Raw genomic sequence first — 24,377 nt, 5'->3', positions numbered from 1 at the left:
ACCATAAAGCCCCTCACGATCACCTTATCTGGATCCCAGAGTGAATGCCTTGTTCCCTTTTGTTCTAGCTTTTATGCTATCAAGCGGCAGGTGGGCGGGTGGAAACAGCCTATATTTCTATGGGAAATACTGAGCTGAATTCTAGTCTAGAATTCTAGACGTTTTCTTCACTGATGGACACAGGAAAACACACTCAAGGCAACAGATTCCAGTTTGGGCTGGGCAGCTAATTAGCCCTCAAGTCTACATCTAAGTAATGAGATTCTTTAAATACACAAGACAGAGCAAAGAATGACCCCTGGTGGCAACAGTTCTGTAGTCTCTTCTGGGCACAGGCTCTTCTTCTAGCAGGAGCTCTTCTGCATATTAGGCCACTACACCCCTGATGTAGCCAATCCTCCAAGAGCTTACAGGGCTGTTAGTACGGGGCCTACTGTAACCTCCAGGAGGATTGGGTACATCAGGGAGGGGGGCATGGCCTAATATGCAGAGGAGCTCCTGCTAGAAAAATGCGAGACACAAAAAGTTCAAAACTCTCCTTTTAGAAACAAAACAGTTTCACTGGTAATAAAGATTATATTAATCGAGAACAAAAATCTAAGTGACAGTTTGCCTGTGAAAGCGCCTTTACTCCAGCGGGTCATCGTGTCGGTCTGAAGCAACAGAACCAAGTTTGCGTCCAGGGGCGCCTTTAAAAGCAAGAAAGTTTAATTCTGGGTAGAAGCTTTTATGTGCCTGCACACGAAAGCTTATACCCAGAATTAAACTTCGTGGGTCTCACAGGTGACCCTGGTTTCAGATTTTGTTCTAAAGTTTTATTCTGCACACCCAGAATTAAACTTTCCTGGTCTTAGAGATGCCCTGGGCTCAAACTTTGCCCCTTTACTTCATCAACCTTGATAAAAGTCTGACAGAACAGCCAAGCCAGCATGATCACAGTCCGCTTTACAGATCTGGGGGGGAACTTACCTTTGTAAACGTTTAACGTTATCGTTCTGACAGCGATCCGGACCATGCTTTCGGGGTGGTTGAAGAATTTAATGGCCTCGGTGTACAAGGCAAAATCATTTGTGTGCTGGAAAAGAGGACAGTGAAATCTTAAGAAGAAGAAGACAGCAGATTTATACCCCGCCCTTCTCTCTGAATCAGAGACTCAGAGCCGTTTACAATTTCCTTTATCTTCTCCCCCCACAATGGACACTCTGTGAGGTGGGTGGGGCTGAGAGGGCTCTCACAGCAGCTGCCCTTTCAAGGACAACCTCTGCCAGAGCTATGGCTGACCCAAGGCCATGCTAGCAGGTGCAAGTGGAGGAGTGGGGAATCAAACCTGGTTCTCCCAGATAAGAGAGCTATGGCTGACCCAGGGCAATTCCAGCAGCTGCAAGTGGAGGAGTGGGGAATCAAACCCGTTTCTCCCAGATAAGAGAGCTCTGGCTGACCCAAGGCCATTCCAGCAGCTGCAAGTGGAGGAGTGGGGAATCAAACCTGGTTTTCCCAGATAAGAGAGCTCTGGCTGACCCAAGGCCATCCTAGCAGGTGCAAGTGGAGGAGTGGGGAATCAAACCCGGTTCTCCCAGTTAAGAGAGCTCTGGCTGACCCAAGGCCATTCCAGCAGCTGCAAGTGGAGGAGGGGGGAATCAAACCCGGTTCTCCCAGATAAGAGAGCTCTGGCTGACCCAAAGCCATTCCAGCAGCTGCAAGTGGAGGAGGGGGGAATCAAACCCGGTTCTCCCAGAGAAGAGAGCTCTGGCTGACCCAAGGCCATTCCAGCAGGTGCAGGTGGAGGAGTGGGGAATCAAACCCGGTTTTCCCAGATAAGAGAGCTATGGCTGACCCAAGGCCATTCCAGCAGGTGCAAGTGGAGGAGGGGGGAATCAAACCCGGTTCTCCCAGATAAAAGAGCTCTGGCTGACCCAAAGCCATTCCAGCAACTGCAAGTGGAGGAGGGAGGAATCAAACCCGGTTCTCCAAGATAAGAGAGCTATGGCTGACCCAAGGCCATCCTAGCAGGTGCAAGTGAAGGAGTGGGGAATCAAACCTGGTTCTCCCAGATAAGAGAGCTGTGGCTGACCCAAGGCCATCCTAGCAGGTGCAAGTGGAGGAGTGGGGAATCAAACCCGGTTCTCCCAGTTAAGAGAGCTCTGGCTGACCCAAGGCCATTCCAGCAGCTGCAAGTGGAGGAGGGGGGAATCAAACCCGGTTCTCCCAGATAAGAGAGCTCTGGCTGACCCAAAGCCATTCCAGCAGCTGCAAGTGGAGGAGGGGGGAATCAAACCCGGTTCTCCCAGATAAGAGAGCTATGGCTGACCCAAAGCCATCCTAGCAGGTGCAAGTGGAGGAGTGGGGAATCAAACCTGGTTCTCCCAGATAAGAGAGCTCTGGCTGACCCAAGGCCATTCGAGAAGCTACAAGTGGAGGAGTGGGGAATCAAACCTGGTTCTCCCAGATAAGAGTCCGCTCACTTCACCACTATGACTGACCCAAGGCCATTCCAGCAGCTGCAAGTGAAGGAGTGGGGGAATCAAACCTGGTTCTCCCAGGTAAGAGTCTACACACTTAACAACTACACCAAACTGGCTGATGCAAAGGCTTTTTGGGGGTGGAAAGCACTGTCAAGTTGCAGCTGATTTATTTCTTCCCAAGGTAAGAGACGTTCAGAGGTGGTTGGCCATTGCCTGCCTCTGTGTAGTGCCTCTGGACTTCCTTGGGGGTCTCCCATCCAAATACGCAGCAGGGCGGACCCTAAGCTTCTGAGAGCTACAGGCAAGTTTGGGCCATCTAGATCAGAGCAGAAACAAACAGAAGTCGTTTGCCTGGACTTCCTGAGTGGTCTCCAACTCATAAGAACAAAAGAGAAGCCATGTTGGATCAGGCCAATGGCCCCTCCAGTCCAACTCTGTGTCACACAGTGGCCAAAACCCAGGTGCCATCAGGAGGTCCATCAGTGGGGCCAGAACACTAGAAGCCCTCCCACTGTGCCCCCCAAGCACCATGAAGACAGAGCATCACTGCCCCAAACCTAAGAACATAAGAGAAGCCATGTTGGATCAGGCCAATGGCCCATCCAGCCCAACACTCTGTGTCACACAGTGGCCAAAAAACCCAGGTGCCATCAGGAGGTTCATCAGTGAAGCCAGGACACCAGAAGCGCTCACCCTGTTGCCCTCCCCAAATACCGAGAATACAGAGCATCACTGCCCCAGACCTAAGAACATGAGGGAAGCCATGTTGGATTAGGTCAATGGCCCATCCAGTCCAACACTCTGTGTCACACAGTGGCCAAAAAACCAGGTGCCATCAGGAGGTCCACCAGCGGGGCCAGGAGACTAGAAGCCCTCCCACTGTGCCTCCGCCAAGCACCAAGAATACAGAGCATCTCTGCCCCAGACAGAGTTCCAACAATACGCTGTGGCTAATAGCCACTGATGGACTTCTGCTCCACATGTTGATCCAATCCTAAATACTAACCAAGGCTGGCTGTGCTTAGATTCTCGGATCTGACAAGATTGGGCTAGTCTGGGCCACCCAAGTCAGGGCAAAGGCAAACAGAGGTGGTCTGCCATTGCCCGCCTCTGTGTAGCAACCCTGGGCTTCCTTGGTGGTTTCCGACCGTGTTAGCTTCTGTCCAATGAGATCAAGGCAAGTAGGGGTCATCTAGGTCAGTGAGCAATTACTTTTAGAGGTCTGCAGAAGTAAACAACTCCTGCAATCCAGCACCGCAAAGATGTTTTTTTCCACATGTAGATCAGATTACCTTTGCATGCGCCTTGGCTGGACGTGGCTTCAGTTACTGTAACATGATCTATGCGGGGCTGACTTTGAAAAAAGCATTCAGAAGTTTCAGAGGAGAAAAGAGCACTGACGGAGGGGGTGGATCTCATCCCTCGGAAACTCTGGTGGGTATGCAGGGGGGGGGTGTCTTTTCTACTACGGTACTCCTCCTCTTTAGGGTTGCCAGCTCTGGGTTTGGAAATACCTGGTGATTTGGGGGAGGGTGAAGCTTGGGGAGGAACCCCATCAGGTTACAACACCACAGACTTCACCTTCCAAAGCAGCCATTTTCTCCAGGGGAACTGGTCTCTATTGTCTGGAGATCAGTTGGGACAGCAGGAGATCTCCAGGCCTCACCTGGAGGCTGGCAAACCTACTCCTCTGGAGCACCCAGGGTGCCACAAGGATCTAGTTTCCCCCTTTGCTCACATCCAAGTGCTGAGTCCAAATGCTTTTATTCCAGCTTTCTTCCGACGTGGGTTGAATGCGGATTGAATTCTGTCTGCTGGTCTGGGAATACTTTTGTTTTTTTTAAACCGAGGTTTTGCTTGGACCATTCAGTCTTTTGTTACTGCTCCGTTACAGCTTTTTCTTTTTAATGTTGGAAGGCTTAATGCTTTCCTATCTGATGTGGCCTAGTAGCCAGCTGGAGGGAGAGAGGTACAAGCAGATGGAAGGCAGGGCAAAAATGTTTCAGGTCAAAAGAACGTACCTTGTTTGGAATGAAGAAAACCGGCTTTACCGTTTGCCCAACACCTGACGCGGCAGCCTATTTCAGTTCTGCATTCTTATGTTTTGACGCCCTCTCCTGGCAAATTTTGGCTTCAACAAATGCCAGCTCTAGCACGGCAAGCCTCTGATCTATTTATTTTACTTCTGACCTCAGGGATGAAGACCACTGATTTCAGATCAGGGCCTTTTATTCGCATTTCAAACACACGATGCCACCAGAAGTTTTCGCTTAAACCCCAACTGACCTCGTTATAAAAAAAATGAACCGTGTGATTGTTGAGCTTCAGAGAGAGGGTTTTCAGGAAGGAGATGTAATACGCCATGATCTCTTCATCCGAGAAGTCGAACTTGTGCACGATGATCGAATTCACGTAGTTGTTAGAAAGCAGGTAATCTGGGAGTGGGGGGGGGGGGGGGGGGGACCAAACCCAAAACATCAGTAATCAGCACAAAAAGATGCATAAAAGTAACGCTTTGCAAGACATGGGAGATCTCCCAAAGTGTTCTGTTCCAGAAGTTACTACAAAATCTCCCAAAGTGCTTGAAAATGAGGTGCATGATTAAAGAAAAGACACATATAGTAATGCTGGAAATCCGTGTATAATACAGCAAATCATACCCACAAACAGAAAGCCAGCATAGTGCAGGGGTTAAAATGTTGACTAGGATCTGGGAGCCCTGGAGACTCATATGAACATATGAAGCTGCCTTCTACTGAATCAGACCCTCGGTCCATCAAAGTCAGTATTGTCTTCTCAGCCTGGCAGCAGCTTTCCAGGGTCTCAAGCTGAGGTTTTTCACACCTATTTGCCTGGACCCTTTTTTGGAGATGCCGGGGACTGAACCTGGGACCTTCTGCTTCCCAAGCAGATGCTCTACCACTGAGCCACCGTCCCTCCCCTGCTCTCCAGGGTCTCAAGCTGAGGTTTTTCACACCTATTTGCCTGGACCCTTTTTTGGAGATGCTGGGGATTGAACCTGGGACCTTCTGCTTCCCAAGCAGATGCTCTACCACTGAGCCACCGTCCCTCCTCACAATATGAAAGCCAGGAAAGCAATTCACTAAAATGCGAGAGAGAAACAAACCCCCTTTTCAGCTTATCAGGCACCGGCTGCAGTGACCAGCCATTCTTGGGGGTACAAACTGCTTCAAGTCCTGAATGTTTAGCAGATTTAAATTCTGCACCCTTGTCGTGATCCCAGGCCTAGTGAAGGCTCCAGGGAAGCCTGCGTTAGAGTAACTACATGGCCTACATTTCCCAGGATCCCTTCTGTCCCTCTGATTGGGTGGGCAGAAATTTAGGAGGGAGAACTTGCCCAGTGACGGCTGAAGGGGTGGGGCCTGAGAGGAAAGCATAACAAGGCTAGCCACAGACAGGGAAGGGTTCTCTCTGGAAAAGGCTGAGCTGGGGGAGAGGCTGCAGTCATGAAGGCTCCTTCATCCCGGGAAGGGTGAAAGAAGGGAACGTGTAGCTAGTTGCGTCAGGGCTTTTATTTCTTTGCGCCACCTTGACTGTCTTGTTTTTCCTTGTTCACGATTGCACAACAAAAAAAGTTACAACCCATTTGTTTGTTTGTGAGCACTTACAAGAAGCTTGCGATTGTTCTACTGCCTGGGTCTGAACACCTCTTCGGTCGCAGAGAAAAGGTGCTTGCTAGGAAGGAAGATAAAAGGGCTTGGGTGGGCACTCTGGGGGTCCTCCCAGACAGACCCATACTAGAGTGGTGGCAGCATGCAGAGGCTTGTGACAACCCTCCACTGATTTGCTGGAGGCGGTTTACTTCCCCAGCCCAACCAGAGAAAGCCTAATTTGTAGCACTCTGACCTAGAAGTGACTGTTTGTCGCACAACTTGAACCCACAGCTTTTCAGTTGAGGAGAGCGGTAGTCATTGGAACATAAGGGGAGGGACGGTGGCTCAGTGGTAGAGCATCTGCTTGGAAAGCAGAAGGTCCCAGGTTCAATCCCTGGCATCTCCAAAAAAGGGTCCAGGCAAGTAGGCGTGAAAATCCTCAGCTTGAGACCCTGGAGAGCCATGAATGGGGCTGTGGCTCAGTGGTAGAGTATCGCAGAAGGTCCCAGGTTCAATCCCTGGCATCTCCAAAAAAGGGTCCAGGCAAGTAGGCGTGAAAATCCTCAGCTTGAGACCCTGGAGACCCTGCCAGTCTGAGAAGACAATACTGACTTTGATGGACCAAGGGTCTGATTCAGTAGAAGGCAGCTTCATATGTTCATGTTCACAGATCTCAGGTCAACGACACTTTGCCAGCTGCCCCCCACCTCACTGAGCAACGCAAGCACTGAAAAGCCAGCATGACGTAGGCATTAAGGGTGTCGGATTACAATCTAGGAGACTCAGGTTATAATCTGTGCTTTTTCACAAAAGTTTGCTGGGCGACCCTTGGACCTGTCACACACCCTCAGCCGGAGCTACCTCACAGGGTTGCAGCGAGGATAAAATTGGCACAGAGGAAAATGCCATAAGCTACTTTAGGTCCCCACAGGGGAGGAAAGGGCTAAAACTAAAAAAAAAAACCCGAACGCCTCAAGAACAGAGCCAAGTTGTTTTCTGTGAAGAGGGAGAGGAGGGGTGCGCACTCACAAAGAGAAGTCTCGTGACTGATGTTCTCAAAGAGGATGTTCAAGGTCTGCAGGAGCTGCACGCAAACGTAGCGCCCGGACTTCTGACGCAGGATGTTCAGGAAGAACACAAACATGTTCTTCTCCAAGAAGAAACTACAAACACCAAGAAAACAGTTAACCCTGTTGGCTTGCACTATTGGGCAAAAAGAAAATAATTTCTTTTTTTTTTTTCAAACATTAGTAATCTATGCACATCTGTCATTTACAGCTGTCCTTTCAACAGGAGGGGAAAAACCCTTGTGGTCTGTGGGGGATGGAAAGCCTTGTTTGCTCACTGTATTTGGCAAAAGAAAATTTTATTTATTTAATTTTATTTTATTTTTATCCTTGCCCTCCCCTAACAGGCTCAGGGCGGCTAACGTTAAAAACAACATAGTATTATTAATAAAATCACAATAATATCATTACATACAGTTTCCTGCAATTCCAGATTACAATCCCTAAAATCCAAGATGGCTTCATTTCCAGTCTATATTTCTTATGTATTTTTTTCAAACATTAGTTATCTATATACATCTGTCATTTACGGCCGTCCTTTCATCAGGAGGCGGAAAAGCCTTGTGGTCCGTGGGGGACGGACATTCTGACACCTGAAGCAGAAAACTCCAGCCCAGGGCAGCAAAACTAGCAAAAGTCATTAACTATTCCAGTCCTCTGGGGAACTGTGTAATGCCACAAAATGTTATGGGTTTGCTCCTGGAAAAGAAACTTAGACAGCAGGTAAGACCTCACAGTGTCTCCGAGGGACCTGAGAGAGCTTCTGCCATTTTTCAGGTGGGTACTCGTGTTGGTCGCCTGTATAGGAGCTGGATTCAATAAAAAAGGTAAAGGTAGTTCTCTGTGCAAGCACCGAGTCATTACCGACCGATGGGGTGACATTGCATCATGACTTTTTCCTGGTTAAGTGTGCAGACTCTTATCTGGGAGAACCGGGTTTGATTCCCCCTCCACTTGCACCTGCTGGAATGGCCTTGGGTCAGCCAGAGCTCTCTTATCTGGGAGAACCAGGTTTGATTCCCCACTCCTCCACTTGCACCTGCTGGAATGGCCTTGGGTCAGCCAGAGCTCTCTTATCTGGGAGAACCGGGTTTGATTCCCCACTCCTCCACTTGCAGCTGCTGGAATGGCCTTGGGTCAGCCAGAGCTCTCTTATCTGGGAGAACCGGGTTTGATTCCCCACTTCTCCACTTGCACCTGCTGGAATTGCCTTGGGTCAGCCATGGCTCTCTTATCTGGGAGAACTGGGTTTGATTCCCCACTCCTCCCCTTGTACCTGCTGGAATGGCCTTGGGTCAGCCAGAGCTCTCTTATCTGGTAGAACCGGGTTTGATTCCCCACTCCTCCCCTTGCACCTGCTGGAATGGCCTTGGGTCAGCCAGAGCTCTCTTATCTGGGAGAACCGGGTTTGATTCCCCACTCCTCCCCTTGCAGCTGCTGGAATGGCCTTGGGTCAGCCAGAGCTCTCTTATCTGGGAGAACCGGGTTTGATTCCCCACTCCTCCACTTGCACCTGCTGGAATGGCCTTGGGTCAGTCAGAGCTCTCTTATCTGGGAGAACCGGGTTTGATTCCCCACTCCTCCACTTGCACCTGCTGGCATGGCCTTGGGTCAGCCATAGCTCTCTTATCTGGGAGAACCGGGTTTGATTCCCCACTCCTCCACTTGCACCTGCTGGAATGGCCTTGGGTCAGCCATAGCTCTCTTATCTGGGAGAACCAGGTTTAATTCCCCACTTCTCCACTTGCACCTGCTGGAATGGCCTTGGGTCAGCCAGAGTTCTTGTAGGAGTTGTCATTGAAAGGGCAGCTTCCGTGAGAGCTCTCTCAGCCCCATCTACCTCATAGGGTGTCTGTTGTGGGGGAGGAAGGTAAAGGAGATTGTGAGCCGCTCTGAGACTCTGAGATTCAGAGTGAAGGGCAGGGTATAAATCCAATATCATCATCATCATCATCTTCTTACAGGGTGGTTTGCCATTGCCTTCCCCAGTCATCTACACTTTACCCCCAGCAAGCTGGGCAGTCACTTTACCGAGCTCAGAAGGATGTAAGTCTGAGTCAGCCTTGAGCCGGCTACTTGAACCCAGCTTCCGCCAGGATCGAACTCAGGCCGTGAGCAGAGCTTGGACTGCAGTACTGGAAGGAGCACCTTGAAGACCAATAAGATTTCCAGGGGATCAGCTTTCAAGCTCCCAGGGCGTAAGCTTTGCTACCTTGACCTGGGCAGCTCAGGCTAGCTCAGTCTCATCAGACCTCAGAAGCTAAGCGGGACCAGCCTTGGTTAGTTCTTGAACAGGAGACAACCAAGGAAGTCCAGGGTCGCTCGGCAGAGGCAGGCAATGGCCGACCACCTCCGTTTGTCTCTGCCCTGATCTGCGTGGCGCAGGCTAGCCCGAACTCATCAGATCTTGGAAGTTAGAAGGGTCAGCCCTAGTTCGGACTTGGATAGGAAACCACCAAGGTAAGCCCAGGGATGCTACACAGAGGCAGGCAACGGCAACCCTGTTTACCTCTTGCCTCGAAAACCCCATGTGAGTTGCCATTTTGTTGGTCTTTAAGGTATTCCTCAGTGGAACGGGCTTCCTCCTCGGGAGGTGGTGGACTCTCCTTCATTGGAGGTTTCTAAACAGAGGCTAGATGGCCATCTGACAGCAATGAGGATCCTGTGAATTTAGGGGGAGGCGTTTGTGAGTTTAGAGCGGTTCCTCAGTGGAACAGGCTTCCTCGGGAGGTGGTGGGCTCTCCTTCCTTGGAGGTTCTTCAACAGAGGCTAGATGGCCACCTGACAGCAATGAGGGTCCTGTGAATTTAGGGGGAGGGGTTTGTGAGTTTAGAGCGGTTCCTCAGTGGAACAGGCTTCCTCCTCGGGAGGTGGTGGGCTCTCCTTCCTTGGAGGTTTTGAAACAGAGGCTAGATGGCCATCTGACAGCAATGAAGATCCTGTGAATTTAGGGGGAGGGATTTGTGAGTTTAGAGCAGTTCCTCAGTGGAACAGGCTTCCTCCTCGGGAGGTGGTGGGCTCTCCTTCCTTGGAGGTTTTTCAACAGAGGCTAGATGGCCATCTGACAGCAATGAAGATCCTGTGAATTTAGGGGGAGGGATTTGTGAGTTTAGAGTGGTTCCTCTGTGGAACAGGCTTCCTCCTTGGGAGGTGGTGGGCTCTCCTTCCTTGGAGGTTTTTAAACAAAGGCTAGATGGCCGTCTGACAGCAATGCAGATATGAGTTTCCTGCATTGTGCAGGAGGTTGGACTAGATGATCCCGGAGGTCCCTTCCAACTCTATGATTCTATTATTCTGATTCTAATCCTAGAATTCAATCTTGTCAGATGACAGTACTGTCCAAGTCAACAAGGCTACTTTGTCTTAGAAATATTTGCCTGAAGTGCTTTGGAATCAAATAGAGTGCCTTGTCTAAAATAATTACCTGAAAACTTGGACTTAATCACACAATTAATTAATTGGACCTACTAAATTTACAGGGTGGACATAAAAACCACTATGATGGCAAAGTTTGGTACATGCCGGTACTATCTGGGGCTCACTGAAGAAGTAGTCATCGGAACAAGGGATTATCTAGAATCCTCATGTGGACTAGGACTTCATACTGGACTTGATGTTTTCCATTTGAGAACTAATGAGTGTGAACTTAGAATGGACTTTGTGAATTAATTTCTTTGTTTATTGGACTTTATGGACCCTGCCTGTTGCTTTAATGCTCCGTGTTAAGAGGCAATAACATCGTGTAAAAATACAATAAGATTTTGTCATCATTGACATTTTTGAAAATCGTTCTTTATTTGTGTGCTATTACAGCTCACGGTGCATTAGTTTTATTTTGGCAAGTCAACAGGAGGCGGACCCAAAGACGCACCCAGAACTGAAAGCCTTCCATGACAGACAGGGTTTAGCAGAACACCGGGGGAGCAGAAAGCCGACCATGTTCCAGGAGGCAAGGAGTTCCATCTGCTGGAAACAGCCCCCAACAAGGCCCTGCCCCAGATGCCCACCAGTTCCCTTTCTGTACTGATGATGTGGGGTAAAAACACTCCCAGAACAGTTACAAGCACCAGATTTTCCCGGGGAAATTCTTCCACTTGCATATGTAAAAATACAGTCCGTTTCTTTATAAGCTCAGCTGAAAATAAATTGTGCTAGAGGGACTAGATGTGGAGTATGAAGTGTGGGCAAACCCCAGTGCTGGTACATGGTCCAGGCTACCACTGCCTTCTTTTTCTAACACTGTTTAAATTTTCCTAATGTTATCTATTTAAATAGGTCTCAGCCTGAGACCCTGGAGAGTCATGGCGAAGGGCCATAGCTCAGTGGAAGAACCTCTGCTTGGCATGCAGAAGGTCCCGGGGTCAATCCCTGGCATCTCCAGTTAAAAGGACCAGGCAGGAGGTAATGGGAAAGACCTCAGCCTGAGACCCTGGAGAGTCAGGGAGAAGGGCCATAGCTCAGTGGAAGAGCCTCTGCTTGGCATGCAGAAGGTCCCGGGGTCAATCCCTGGCATCTCCAGTTAAAAGGATCAGGCAGGAGGTGATGGGAAAGACCTCAGCTTGAGACCCTGGAGAGCCATGGCGAAGGGCCATAGCTCAGTGGAAGAGCCTCTACTTGGCATTAAGAAGGTCCCAGGGTCAGTCCCTGGCATCTCCAGTTAAAAGGATCAGGCAGGAGGTGATGAGAAAGACCTCAGCCTGAGACCCTGGAGAGTCAGGGAGAAGGGCCATAGCTCAGTGGAAGAGCCTCTGCTTGGCATGCAGAAGGTCCCAGGGTCAATCCCTGGCATCTCCAGTTAAAAGGATCAGGCAGGAGGTGATGGGAAAGACCTCAGCTTGAGACCCTGGAAAGCCATGGAGAAGGGCCATAGCTCAGTGGAAGAACCTCTGCTTGGCATGCAGAAGGTCCCAGGGTCAGTCCCTGGCATCTCCAGTTAAAAGAATCAGGCAGGAGGTGATGGGAAAGACCTCAGCCTGAGACCCTGGGGAGTCATGGAGAAGGGCCACAGCTCAGTGGAAGAGCCTCTGCTTGGCATGCAGAAGGTCCCAGGGTCAGTCCCTGGCATCTCCAGCTAAAAGGATCAGGTAGGAGGTGATGGGAAAGACCTCAGCCTGAGACCCTGGAGTGCCATGGAGAAGGGCCATAGGTCAGTGGAAGAACCTCTGCTTGGCATGCAGAAGGTCCCTGGTTCAGTCCCTGGCATCTCCAGTTAAAAAAAGAACCAGAGGGCAAGTGATACAAAAGACCTCGCCCTAAGACACTGGATAGCCCGAGTAGACAAGACTCACCCTGAGGGACAAAAGGTCTGAATGACTATGAAGCAGCTTCATGTGTCCAAAGTATGTGCAGCTGAGGCCATGGTTTGGCAACTGCATGCTGAATGCCGTAGGGCTTGCTTTCGAGTAAACACGCAAGGAACTGGGCTGCAAATCCTCTCTAAGAAAACTGCATTAGCTGATCAAACACTCCACCCTCTAAAAGAAAGCACTTACTCAAAAACGGAGACTTTCAAAGCACTTACTCAAAGACGGAGCTGTCATTTTGGTCTCCCCATATCAGGATTTCTGTTATTGTTCGGATCGTCTCCACCAACAGGTTGCGGTTGTGTTCTGTCACAGTGGTGTTTTTGGTCAGAATGTGATACATGTACCTTACAGGAAAGACAGAGAGAGACAGTAACGGATTGCTGCAAGACCACTGCAACTGAAATTCTCATCGACGAATATGGGGAGCTTGCATCAGAACAATCCTCAACGGGAGAGACATTTCCCAAAGTTTCACAATGCTTTGGGGGAACCACCTGGGTTGGTTTGGGCTTCAGATTAAGTAAGGGGGGGTGGGTTGCTCGGTGAGTCATTTTCCGGGAGCAAAGAACCAACAATAAGCGAATCCAACAATATTCAGCGGCAACATCTGCAAGTGTGCTACTTTCAGTGGTCACTTTCTGTACTGGATCACCTGCTGAAGAACCCCTGAGTGCTCTAGGGCAGCGGCCCCCAGGCTTTTTGGCACCAGGGACAGGTTCTGCGGAAGACAATTTTTCCATAGACCGGGGGGGGGGGGGGGGGATGGTTTCAGGATAATACAATTGTGCACTTTATTTTGGTGTGGTGGTTAAGCGTGGGGACTCTTATCTGAGAGAACTGGGTTTGATTCCCCACTCCTCCACATGCAGCTGCTGGAATGCCTTGGGTCAGCCAGAGCTCTCTTATCTGGGAGAACCGGGTTTGATTCCCCACTCCTCCACTTGCGGCTGCTGGAATGGCCTTGGGTCAGCCAGAGCTCTCTTATCTGGGAGAACCAGGTTTGATTCCCCACTCCTCCACTTGCACCTGCTGGAATGGCCTTGGGTCAGCCAGAGCTCTCTTATCTGGGAGAACCAGGTATGATTCCCCACTCCTCCACTTGCACCTGCTAGAATGGCCTTGGGTCAGCCAGAGCTCTCTTATCTGGGAGAACCAGGTTGGATTCCCCCCGTCCTCCACTTGCAGCTGCTGGAATGGCCTTGGGTCAGCCAGAGCTCCCTTATCTGGGAGAAGCGGGTTTGATTCCCCACTCCTCCACTTGCAGCTGCTGGAATGGCCTTGGGTCAGTCAGAGCTCTCTTATCTGGGAGAACCGGGTTTGATTCCCCCCTCCTCCACTTGCAGCTGCTGGAATGGCCTTGGGTCAGCCATAGCTCTCTTATCTGGGAGAACCAGGTTAGATTCCCCCCTCCTCCACTTGTAGCTGCTGGAGTGGCCTTGGGTCAGCCAGAGCTCTCTTATCTGGGAGAACCAGGTTGGATTCCCCACTCCTCCACTTGCACCTGCTGGAATGGCCTTGGGTCAGCCACAGCTCTCTTATCTGGGAGAACCGGGTTTGATTCCCCCCTCCTCCACTTGCAGCTGCTGGAATGGCCTTGGGTCAGCCATAGCTCCTTTATCTGGAAGAACCGGGTTTGATTCCCCACTCCTCCACTTGTAGCTGCTGGAATGGCCTTGGGTCAGCCAGAGCTCTCTTATCTGGGAGAACCGGGTTCGATTCCCCACTCCTCCCCTTGCAGCTGCTGGAATGGCCTTGAGTCAGCCATAGCTCTTTCAAGGGCTGTCCTTGAAAGGGCAAGTTCTGGGGAGAGCCCTCTCCAGTCCCACCCACCTCACAGGGTGTCTGTTGTGGGGAAGGAAGATAAAGGAGATTGTGAGCCACTCTGAGATTCAGAGTGGAGGGCAGGTTATAAATCCAATGTCTACTTCTTCTTATTACTACATTGTAATATATAATAAAAGAATTATACAACTCACGGCCCAGTTACTAACAGGCCATAGACCGGTACTGGTCCATGGCCCAGGGTTTGGGGACCCCTGCTCTAGGGGGTAGGGGTGTTGAACTTATTTGTTATGATGGCCAGGTCTGATATAAATGATACCTTGTGGGTCTTGGCCATGTGTGTCATAAAATGTAATGCCAGGTAGCGGAGATATAACCTTTATGAAGACAAACACAAAGTTTTTTAAAAAGCTTAAAATAAAACATGCTTAAAACATTCGCAGTTGTTGGTCTTAAAGGTGCTTCCTTTGCCTCTCTCTTGTGCAATCCAGAGAATAGGCCAAAGGAAGCTCTGGCTCTTTCCTTCCTTCCCCAGGGGACTAGGAGGGAGAGGAGCCTCAGCGAAAAGAAGAGAAACTTGGCTCAGTAGCTCTGCTGTGTGACTGAGAGAGCCTGGCAAGCAAGCTATTCCTGCCCCCCATCCTTCCTCCCTAAGGGACGATCCTCAACCAATGGAGAAAATAGAGGCTTTGCTCGCTCTGTAGCTCTTGTGTGATTGAGCAAGCCTTGCAAAGCAAGCTGCGATGCAGAAGGAAACAAGAGAGAGGGAGAAGGAAGCAGATGACAGCCGGTTGCTCGGGGGTCTGATAGGAGCCCTCCAGGGGCTTGATTCGGCCCCTGGACCACGTTTGACACCCTTGCTCTAGGGTGCACATGCTCAGTTGGCGAGGAGCATTAATCAGATTGGTGTGTGTGTGTGGCTGCTATCCCGCTGGAGTTAAAGACTACACTGCAGGGCTCGCCCACAGCTTCACAGTGCAGTGCAAAGGTCGGAGGCAAGAAGAACCTGCTGCATCAGAGTTCTGCAGTGACCAACCGGACACCACCCGGAAGTCAATAAGTGGGGCTGCTATTGGCTCCCGTTTAGAGGTACAGCGAACGGAGGCTGCCGTTTAGAGGTACAGCGAACGGAGATCTCATCGTCTTGAGCCACTGACGGATCTATCCACTGAAACATATCATCTCCTTGCAAGGATGTAACTTGCATAACATGGATTTTGCCCCGCAGTACGATGGAACTGTCCAGAAAGACACCTTTGTAATGGAACCGTTTTATTGCCGTGCGTTGCTTTTGTGGCGCTGTCTTCTACCTTTGCAATCCCACTTCTTCTTTTTTTTTTGCATTGCTTATCGTACACCTGGCCTTAAGGCGGTTTCACTGCTCACGTCATTTTCTGACTCTATAATCCTAGCCCTGCTGTGTTATCCCGTTTGTCCTAAGACTGCCAATTGAACATATGAACCTGTGTAGCTGCCTTATACTGAATCAGACCCTCGGTCCATCAAAGTCAGTATTGTCTACTCAGACTGGCAGCGGCTCTCCAGGGTCTCAAGCTGAGGTTTTTCACACCTCTTTGCCTGGACCCTTTTTTGGAGATGCCGGGGATTGAACCTGGGACCTTCTGCTTCCCAAGCAGATGCTCTACCACTGAGCCACCGTCCCTCATTTCACATTCTGTAATCCTCCTTGCATCTCAGTGAGAACGGAGGGCCAAAACAATTAAACAAAACTGTGGCGGTGAATTGTAGTTGTTAGCTATGCTTGCTTTTTCTGTTGAATTTACTCTCCTGGGAGATTCTGAGTTCTCTTTGGGGCAAAAGAGCCCTCCCCCAAAAAAAGTCCCCAACTTTCTCCACGCCAGGTGAAGTCTTACCAAACTCCAAGCACATCCCTGCGTAATTATCTTTTCTCTGTACTCAAAGGTTTCAGAGCTCTTCAGCCTTTTCTTGCAAGGCAAGTGCCCCAACCTTTCGATAATTTTTGTTGTCCTCAGCACAGCATGCAAAGCTGCCTTTCATACTAGGGTCCTTCGAAACAAAAGTTTGGAAACCAGCAAACCGTGCACACAGCTGCACTGGGCTCTGCGACTTTTTAAGGCACACAATGTAACACCCCCGCCCCTTCCCCATCCCACACGACTTGTGAAACCCTCTGAAATGCCTACAGAACTTCTGCCGCTCTGCTGTTGCTGCTTTCTGGACCGTTCTCTGCAGCTCTGGAAGCCGCTTCTGGCCCCCCTCATTTCGTACATTTACTCACCGGGACCTCCACAACTCCCCTCAGAAAAGTTTTGCCAGGCGTCCCATTAGTAGCAAAACTGGGCTCCTGTCTTAAAACAACATGCACCGCTACACAGAACACAGGAAAAACTACTCCTCATGCAATTAAATATCTTTTATCACTAATAGGGTTTATATCTTAAATGCAATTTAAGAACGGCTTGTCAGATTTTCAAACTGTAGGTTGGGTTGGCTGCTCTTGGAACCGTGGAAGGCTTCACCGTTCTGTATAAAATTATTGGTGGGGAAGAAATCGCAGCCCTCGGAAAAGACCTCACTTCCAGTGTAAACAACCGTGGGGCAAGGGGCCAGCAGCAAGAGCAACAGACCTCAGCATTTCGAAAAACGATTTATTTTATTGTCTTCCAGAGTCTTTTGTCTTGTTAAACGATTTTCCGAGCAACTCTGTTTGAAGGACTTTTGGTTCTAGAATAGATTTGTCTTATGAGATGTGGACTGAGAAACTTACTGGCACTTTCTGACTGTTGAAAACATATGATCTGATTACTTTGCATTGTTGGAGATGTCGGTGGAGATATACGAAAAGAACATTTCGTGTAGGCTTCCCATTAAGTCACCGGAGAAAGACAGACAGAAACCAGGGAGCTGTATGGCTTCCAGACTAATAATAATAAAAGGTGGCCAGTGAAATAATGCATTGTGTACTAAGACAAAGTATGCAAGTCTTGTGAGTGAGGGGAACAGTCATAGAAGTGACTAAGTGCTGTCCTGTAATGTAATAAAAGGGAAAAACAGTGTAACTCTCAACAGAGTTTAAGGAGGCACTGTGGCTCAGTGACAGAGCATCTGCTTGGCATACTGAAGGCCTCAAATTCAATCCCCAGTAGCTCCAGTTAAAAGGTTTGGCAGTAGGGGATGCGAAAGACCTCCAGCTGAGACCCTGGAGAGCTGCTGCCAGTCTGAGTAGACAAGACGGACTGTGACGGACCAAGGGCCCCGATTCAGCATAAGGCAGTTTCGTGAGTTATACCCTTCTATCTTTACCTAGCTAAAGTTCCCTGCAACCGAACGTCCTATGGAAACTAATAGGGCCAGTGAGTTTTGATATCATTCTCTAAGGGATTTTAGTTACACTGAACTTCAGCCGGCCTCATTGATAATGCAGCTGCAGCCAAACTGGTATAAATAAATCATCAACTGAATGCCAACATTTGCCTTAACTTTATTTGCTTGTGTAGAAAACCGGAACAGTCCAGTTGCACCTTTTTTTTAAAATTGTGGCAGCGTATCTGAAGATGTGAGCAGTGAACATATGAACATCTGAAGCTGCCTTATACTGAATCAGACCGTCCTTGGTCCATCAAAGTCAGTATTGTCTTCTCAGACTGGCAGTGGCTCTCCAGGGTCTCCAGCGGAGGTTTTTCACACCTCTTTGCCTGGACCCTTTTTAGTTGGAGATGCCGGGGATTGAACCTGGGACCTTCTGCTTACCAAGCAGATGCTCTACCACTGAGCTACCGTCCCTCGCCTGACTGGCAGTGGCTCTCCAGGGTCTCCAGCTGAGGTTTTTCACACCTATTTGCCTGGACCCTTTTTTGGAGATGCCGGGGACTGAACCTGGGACCTTCTGCTTCCCAAGCAGATGCTCTACCACTGAGCCACCGTCCCTCGCCTGACTGGCAGTGGCTCTCCAGGGTCTCCAGCGGAGGTTTTTCACACCTATTTGCCTGGACTCTTTTTTGGAGATGCTGGGGATTGAACCTGGGACCTTCTGCTTACCAAGCAGATGCTCTACCACTGAGCCACCGTCCCTCACCTGACTGGCAGTGGCTCTCCAGGGTCTCCAGCTGAGGTTTTTCACGCCTACTTGCCTGGACCCTTTTTTGGAAATGCCGGGGATTGAAACTGGGACATTCTGCTTCCCAAGCAGATGCTCTACCACTGAGCCACTGTCCCTCACCTGACTGGCAGTGGCTTTCCAGGGTCTCAAGCGGAGGTTTTTCACGCCTATTTGCCTGGACCCTTTTTTGGAGATGCCGGGGATTGAACCTGGGACCTTCTGCTTCCCAAGCAGATGCTCTACCACTGAGCCACCGTCCCTCCCCTGCTCTCCAGGGTCTCCAGCTGAGGTTTTTCACACCTCTTTGCCTGGACCCTTTTTTGGAGATGCCAGGGATTGAACCTGGGACCTTCTGCTTCCCAAGCAGATGCTCTACCACTGAGCCACTGTCCCTCACCTGACTGGCAGTGGCTCTCCAGGGTCTCAAGCGGAGGTTTTTCACGCCTATTTGCCTGGACCCTTTTTTGGAGATGCCGGGGATTGAACCTGGGACCTTCTGCTTCCCAAGCAGATGCTCTACCACTGAGCCACTGTCCCTCACCTGACTGGCAGTGGCTCTCCAGGGTCTCAAGCTGAGGTTTTTCAAGCCTACTTGCCTGGATCCTTTTTTGGAGATGCCGGGGATTGAACCTGGGACCTTCTGCTTACCAAGCAGATGCTCTACCACTGAGCTACCGTCCTTCCCCTCAGTGACTCAGGAAAGCTTCCAGTCTTCAGCTTATCCACAGAGAGGCAAACCAAACAGGGAGGCTTTCAAAAGTGGGGAGACGGCTGACTTCCCCCCTAGATATGTACCTTCTCTGTGTTGGCCCCCACCTTGTGGAACGGCCTGCCAATAAGGTTGGGAAGGCTCCCAACTCTCCTGGCCTTCCGCAAACTGCTCACAACTTGAATGATTTCAAAGAGGGCTTTCTTTACACAGAACAACTGTTAACAAAATGGACTCAGGTGGGTAGGCTGTGTTGGTCTGAAGCAAAAGAACAAAATTTGGGCCCCGTGGCACCTTTAAGACCAACGAAGTTTTATTCAAGGTATAAGCTTTCAAGTTTGTGCATGAAAGCTTATACTCAGAATTAAACTTTGTTGTTTTGAAAGGTGCCACTGGAATCAAGCTTTGGTCTGTTAACAAAATGGAAAGATCCTTTGGTAAAGGGGTAGAGACTGCGTGGACTATACTTCTGTGTAGAATACATGCTGTTAAGTATCCTCCTGCTACACATTTTCTGCATCATTTAATGTGTCACATTAACGTTTAAGCTTTGCTTGAGCTCCGTGTTAAGATTTCTGCTTGTTGCAATCCGAACCTCATTGTCTTGTTGACTGGCAATCCCTATCCTCCTGAGGGCATTTTGACTTACAGTGCATAATGTACCTCGTCTCAGCGAGAAAGGTGGAATATAAATAGCCTGAATAATAAAAAGTCAAGTAAACTTATTCAGAGTACAAAGGAAGGCGACTAAGATGATTTGGAGGTTGGAGCACATTCCCTAGGAGGAAAGGCTGAATAGTCTGGGACTTTTAGGTTTAGAAAAGAGACAACTGAGGGAGGACATGTGTCAAGAATGCCTCTTGCCATTTTAGCCAGGTTGTTACTTTCGCTTTTCGCTCAGCTAGCTCCTATCTCTGTGTAACGAATGAAGCATTCTTTCTGCCTCTCAGGGATGGCCAAGGCCATCTCTGTCTGATTGTGCGTGCACTTGCAAGGGGCCTGAGAATGAACTGGGGGGGGGGGAGGGACAGCTTGCTTCGTGCCTTGGGTTTGAATGTATAACAGTTTAAGCATCAGATATAAGTAGAGGTCATTTGCTCGCCAAAGCCAGTTTTCGCAAGAACCATCTTGCTCCAGATCTCTCGGTGCTTCAATAAAGTCTATTCTCTGGTCTGGTGTTGATTACTGAACTGCCAGGGACTTGACGACATGATAGAGGTTTATCAAATTTTGAATGAAGTGGAGAGAGCTGACAAAAAAAGAATTTTTTTCTCCCAAAGGACTAGAAACTTGAGGACATCCAAAGATGGGCAAAAGGAAATATCACTTTACACAGAGAGTGATTAAAATGTGGAATTCACTGCCAGAGAATGTCTCTGATGGGTACAGGAATGAACAGCTTTAAACAGGATTAGGGAGGTTTGTGGAAGAGAAGTCTATCAGTGGCTACTAGCCATGGCGATTGAGGGGAACCTAAACCTCTGAATCCCAGAGCCAGGAGGCAACATCAAGGGAAGGCCTTAGCCTCTATGCTGTGTTGTTGGTCCTCCAGAGGAACTGGCTGGCCACTGTGTGAGACAGGATGCTGGACTAGATGGACTCTCATTGGTCTGATCCAGCAAGGCTCTTCTGAGGTTCTTTTAAGGGGAAAGCCTCAGCCTTTCTGCCCTGTTGGCCCTCCAGAGGAACTGGTTGGCCACTCTGTGAGATGAGATGCGGGACTAGATGGACCCACACTGGTCTGACCCAGCAGGGCTCTTCTGATGTTCTTCTCAGGGGAAGGCCTCGGCCTCTCTGCCCCGCTGCTGACCCTCCAGAGGAACTGGTTGCCCACTGTGTGAGACAGGAGGCTGGACCCCCAATGGTCTCATCCAGCAGGGCTCTCCTGATGTTATGTCATAGTAGCAGCTGAAACAAGGAGATGGGCAGTACCTTCTGTGTATTTATTTGTTAGGCTGGCAGGAACTTTTGTTCAAACCCCATTTGAATAAACGTAGCCAGCCCAACCTGAAGTCTGCCCAGCTGCGGCTCTGACATGGGAGTACCATTTAGAAAGCTGCCCTCTGCGGCTCTGAGGTGGCCGGACTGCTTCCTACAGTCCTCACTTGGTGGGACCACCTCAAGCCAGCAATCACACCGTTTCCACAACAGTCTTCCAGTCTAAGGGGATAATTTGGGTTGAGCCCCACCTGTCTCGGCCTCCCGATCCCACCTTATCTATTCAGGGTGAAGAAGAATTATTTAGTAGGATAACCAGGTCACAGATATTCCTGTTCAGCGCTCAAAATCAGTTGCAGTGATTCACACAGCAATAGTGTTGGGTTATGCCAACTAACCAGTCTTAGCAAACAGCAGGACCAAAGAGGTACAATGAACTGGGGAAAACAGCAAATTACTCTCTCCGTTTACAAAACTATTTCTCAGGACGCAACTATTGTACTGACGGACAGAAATTGGCAGTGGCGTTCCACAGAAAACTAAAAATATTTTAAACATATTAAAAGCTAGAGGAAGCCAGGAATTGTTGTGACACTACAAATCTACTGAACCTACGAATATGGAAGACGGTCCCCAGAAAAAGGATGGCTCGCATCCGAAACGAAATTAGACTGGTTCTTTTTATCGTCGGACTGGATAAATCATGATTTATGGACAGTAGCTGTGTTGGGTTACGGGATGGTTTTCTGACTGCATATTTGTATTGTAATATTGTGAATTGTTGTGATTATATATATTACACTGAGAAATAGTTTTGTAAACCGAGAGAGTATTTTGCTGTTTTTCCCCACCTAGCCAGACTTAAGCATCTTTAAGCATCTGCAGCTTTAAACCTTGGGCTAATTTTAGTTCATCCTCCTTCAATGGAACATCTAATCCATTTTACTACAGTGCTGCTGGTTACGTTTCCCAAATGCATCCAAATCATGACAGGCTGAACAACCCCGCTCCCCGCCCCCCAATCTGTCCTTCCACAGACTCTGTCAAGCTCCAAAGAATCTTGTTCGGTCTTCTGACAGTTTATGTCAGAATTGCTCATCTGGCCCAACAGGGACTGACTGGGTCTCCCCTGGAAGACGAGAGCCAACATGGCTGTGAATTGGGAGACAGACCCCAGCTCAAATCCCAACTCTGTCATGGAAGCTTGTTGGGAGACCTTGGGTCAGTCACACACTCTTAGCCTAACTTACCACACAGAGTTGTTGTGAGGATAAAATAGAGGCGAGAAGAATGCTGTAAGTTGCTTTTGGGTCCCCCCTGGCGAGAGAGGTGGGATATAAATAAAACAAATAAATTAAAAAAAAATAAAGTTATGTGCTGCGATGCACTTCTATTTGAACGTCCTCTGGGCACCAAAACGTTGACTCAGTTCCGGGGCACCCAAGAACAAGTCTGTCCACTGCTGTGACTCACTGGCTGCCCTAAATAAATAGCTGAATCAAGAGCTAATTAGAATCCGTGGAATGCGCCCAAGATTGTCACGCAACTCAAGATCAAACGAAAGGAAGGCTGGAATGCCAGGCATGGTTCTGCAGGGAGGAGTCAGGTGGCACGAAAGCCCTTTGCCTGCCCTGTGGAAGGAGTACGAAGTCACATCTCTCAATTCCTTTTACTCAGGTAACCTGCACCTGGGAGCCAGGGCACAGTCCTCAGCCTCTGTGTGAGGAAGGAAGAACCTATCCCTAAGGTCACAGAGGATCGCACTGCCAACATTTTCCAAGGGTTTGGGCCCGATAAGGGCTGCATTTGGGTGGAAGAGCACAGCAAACAATTTTTAGAGCAAGATATATTTTTAAAAAACACACACGCTCCGATGTGCATGGGTCTTATTTTCTCCCCCCTAAGCTCAGTCCTTCAGAAGAGGCCTCAGAATAATAACAGCAAATTAAGGAAGCAACACAGAAATGCCACAAGAGCAGAGACAGGTAAGTCCACACCCACACTATGTAGTGTAGCGCAGTGGCTGTTGGACGAGTATCTGGAAGACTCCAGGTTTGAATCCTCACTCATGTCACGGAAGCTCTCGGGATGACCTTGAGCCAATCATACTCTCTCAGCCTAACCTACCTCACAGAATTGTTGTGAAGATAAAACAGAGGAGAGAATAGTATAAGCCACTTTGAGTCCCCACTGAGGCAAAAAACAGGGTACAATTGAAGTAAATAAATATTCACACAAAACTATGCAAGCATATCATCCGTAATCTCACATACACATCTATCTATACACACATACCTATATTTACACAAATGCCTACAATGTACCTATATATTTACATACTTCTGTAAATACCCATAATCACACACATACCTATTCACTTACCTATGTATACACAAATATCTACATGTAACTATATAAGTATTTGCATACTTTTATAGGTACTATAATATTAAAAACACCAACTTTGCTTGCAGTGATCATGTATCAGTTTTTTTAAAAAAAAATTTATAAAGTTTATTTAGAACCTGTTGTACACATATCACTCCACAAAAGGGGGGGAGGAGGGAAAAGTCAAAATATTCTGGGATGCGGAGTTAATTCTGACACTAAAATGCATAAAAACAAAAAAAGTATAGTAGAGGGCAGTATCAAGATAGAGAGGGTCACCGTTACATCTCAAGTTTGATCAGAAAATTCCCCCTACAGAGTCTACTCCATACAGGGGAAAGACCTCTATTACTCCCTTTCCCTGAAGTCCAGAGCCTGAAGGATCTGGGATCTGCCAACAAGAAAGAGAAAAAAATCTCCAGGTTCACATACAAAGGGGGGAAAGGAAGGGGCCAGAACATATATGTAACATTCCATACAAAAGCAAGGGATGTGTGTGAATTTTTTGGACTATTCTGGGATATAGAGTAAAGTAACTATAAAACCCATAAAAAGCAGTTACACAATCAAATAAAGTATCAGGGCAAGAAAGGTCAACATTACATCCCAGGTTTAATCAAAAACTACCTCCACAAAACACTTTGAAAACTACCCCCTGCCACAGTGGGGGAACCTCTTCTACACCCCCCCCCCTGAAGTACCTGGGATCTGCCAACAAGGCAAAAGAGAAGGCCTCCAAAGCCACACACCATATCATTATTTATTTTACATATCATTATTTATTTATTTATTTCTGGGATTTCTAGGCAGAAATCAGGGTGGGTTACAACATGAGTCCATATCCAATGAAATCATAAAATTCATTTGCAATACATAGTAACTATAACAAGAACGATCGTGCATATGCAGTTAGAAACACACACACAGGTAGAAATAAGCGTCCACTTGCAGTTTGAAATTATTGCCAGGTCTCACAATGCCAAGACTATGGCCACACAGTCCAGAAAATCTACAACAGCCAACAGCCTTC

The 24,377-nt window shown here is 48.7% G+C and overlaps 1 protein-coding gene and 1 non-coding gene across 2 annotated transcripts in view; one reads left to right on the top strand and one right to left on the bottom strand.

The window, feature by feature from the left end:
- Window positions 1–24,377, bottom strand: part of CLEC16A (C-type lectin domain containing 16A) — a 132,882-nt gene that overhangs the window by 107,054 nt on the left and 1,451 nt on the right. The window contains exons 2-5 of the mRNA XM_060260795.1: window positions 12,665–12,793; window positions 7,106–7,239; window positions 4,749–4,897; window positions 970–1,075 (exon numbers count right to left, since the gene is read on the bottom strand). Coding sequence (XP_060116778.1) covers window positions 970–1,075; window positions 4,749–4,897; window positions 7,106–7,239; window positions 12,665–12,793 — 518 coding nt within the window. The remainder of the gene's footprint in view (window positions 1–969; window positions 1,076–4,748; window positions 4,898–7,105; window positions 7,240–12,664; window positions 12,794–24,377) is intronic.
- TRNAS-GGA (transfer RNA serine (anticodon GGA)) lies at window positions 6,416–6,482 on the top strand. The gene has a single exon. It is a non-coding gene; the product is annotated as a tRNA-Ser (tRNA).

The sequence above is a fragment of the Heteronotia binoei genome, chromosome 20 (genome assembly GCF_032191835.1).
Source record: "Heteronotia binoei isolate CCM8104 ecotype False Entrance Well chromosome 20, APGP_CSIRO_Hbin_v1, whole genome shotgun sequence".
Classification (NCBI taxonomy): Eukaryota; Metazoa; Chordata; class Lepidosauria; order Squamata; family Gekkonidae; genus Heteronotia; species Heteronotia binoei.
Note: the sequence above shows the minus strand (reverse complement) of the source record. Positions and strands in the feature narration are given on the sequence as shown.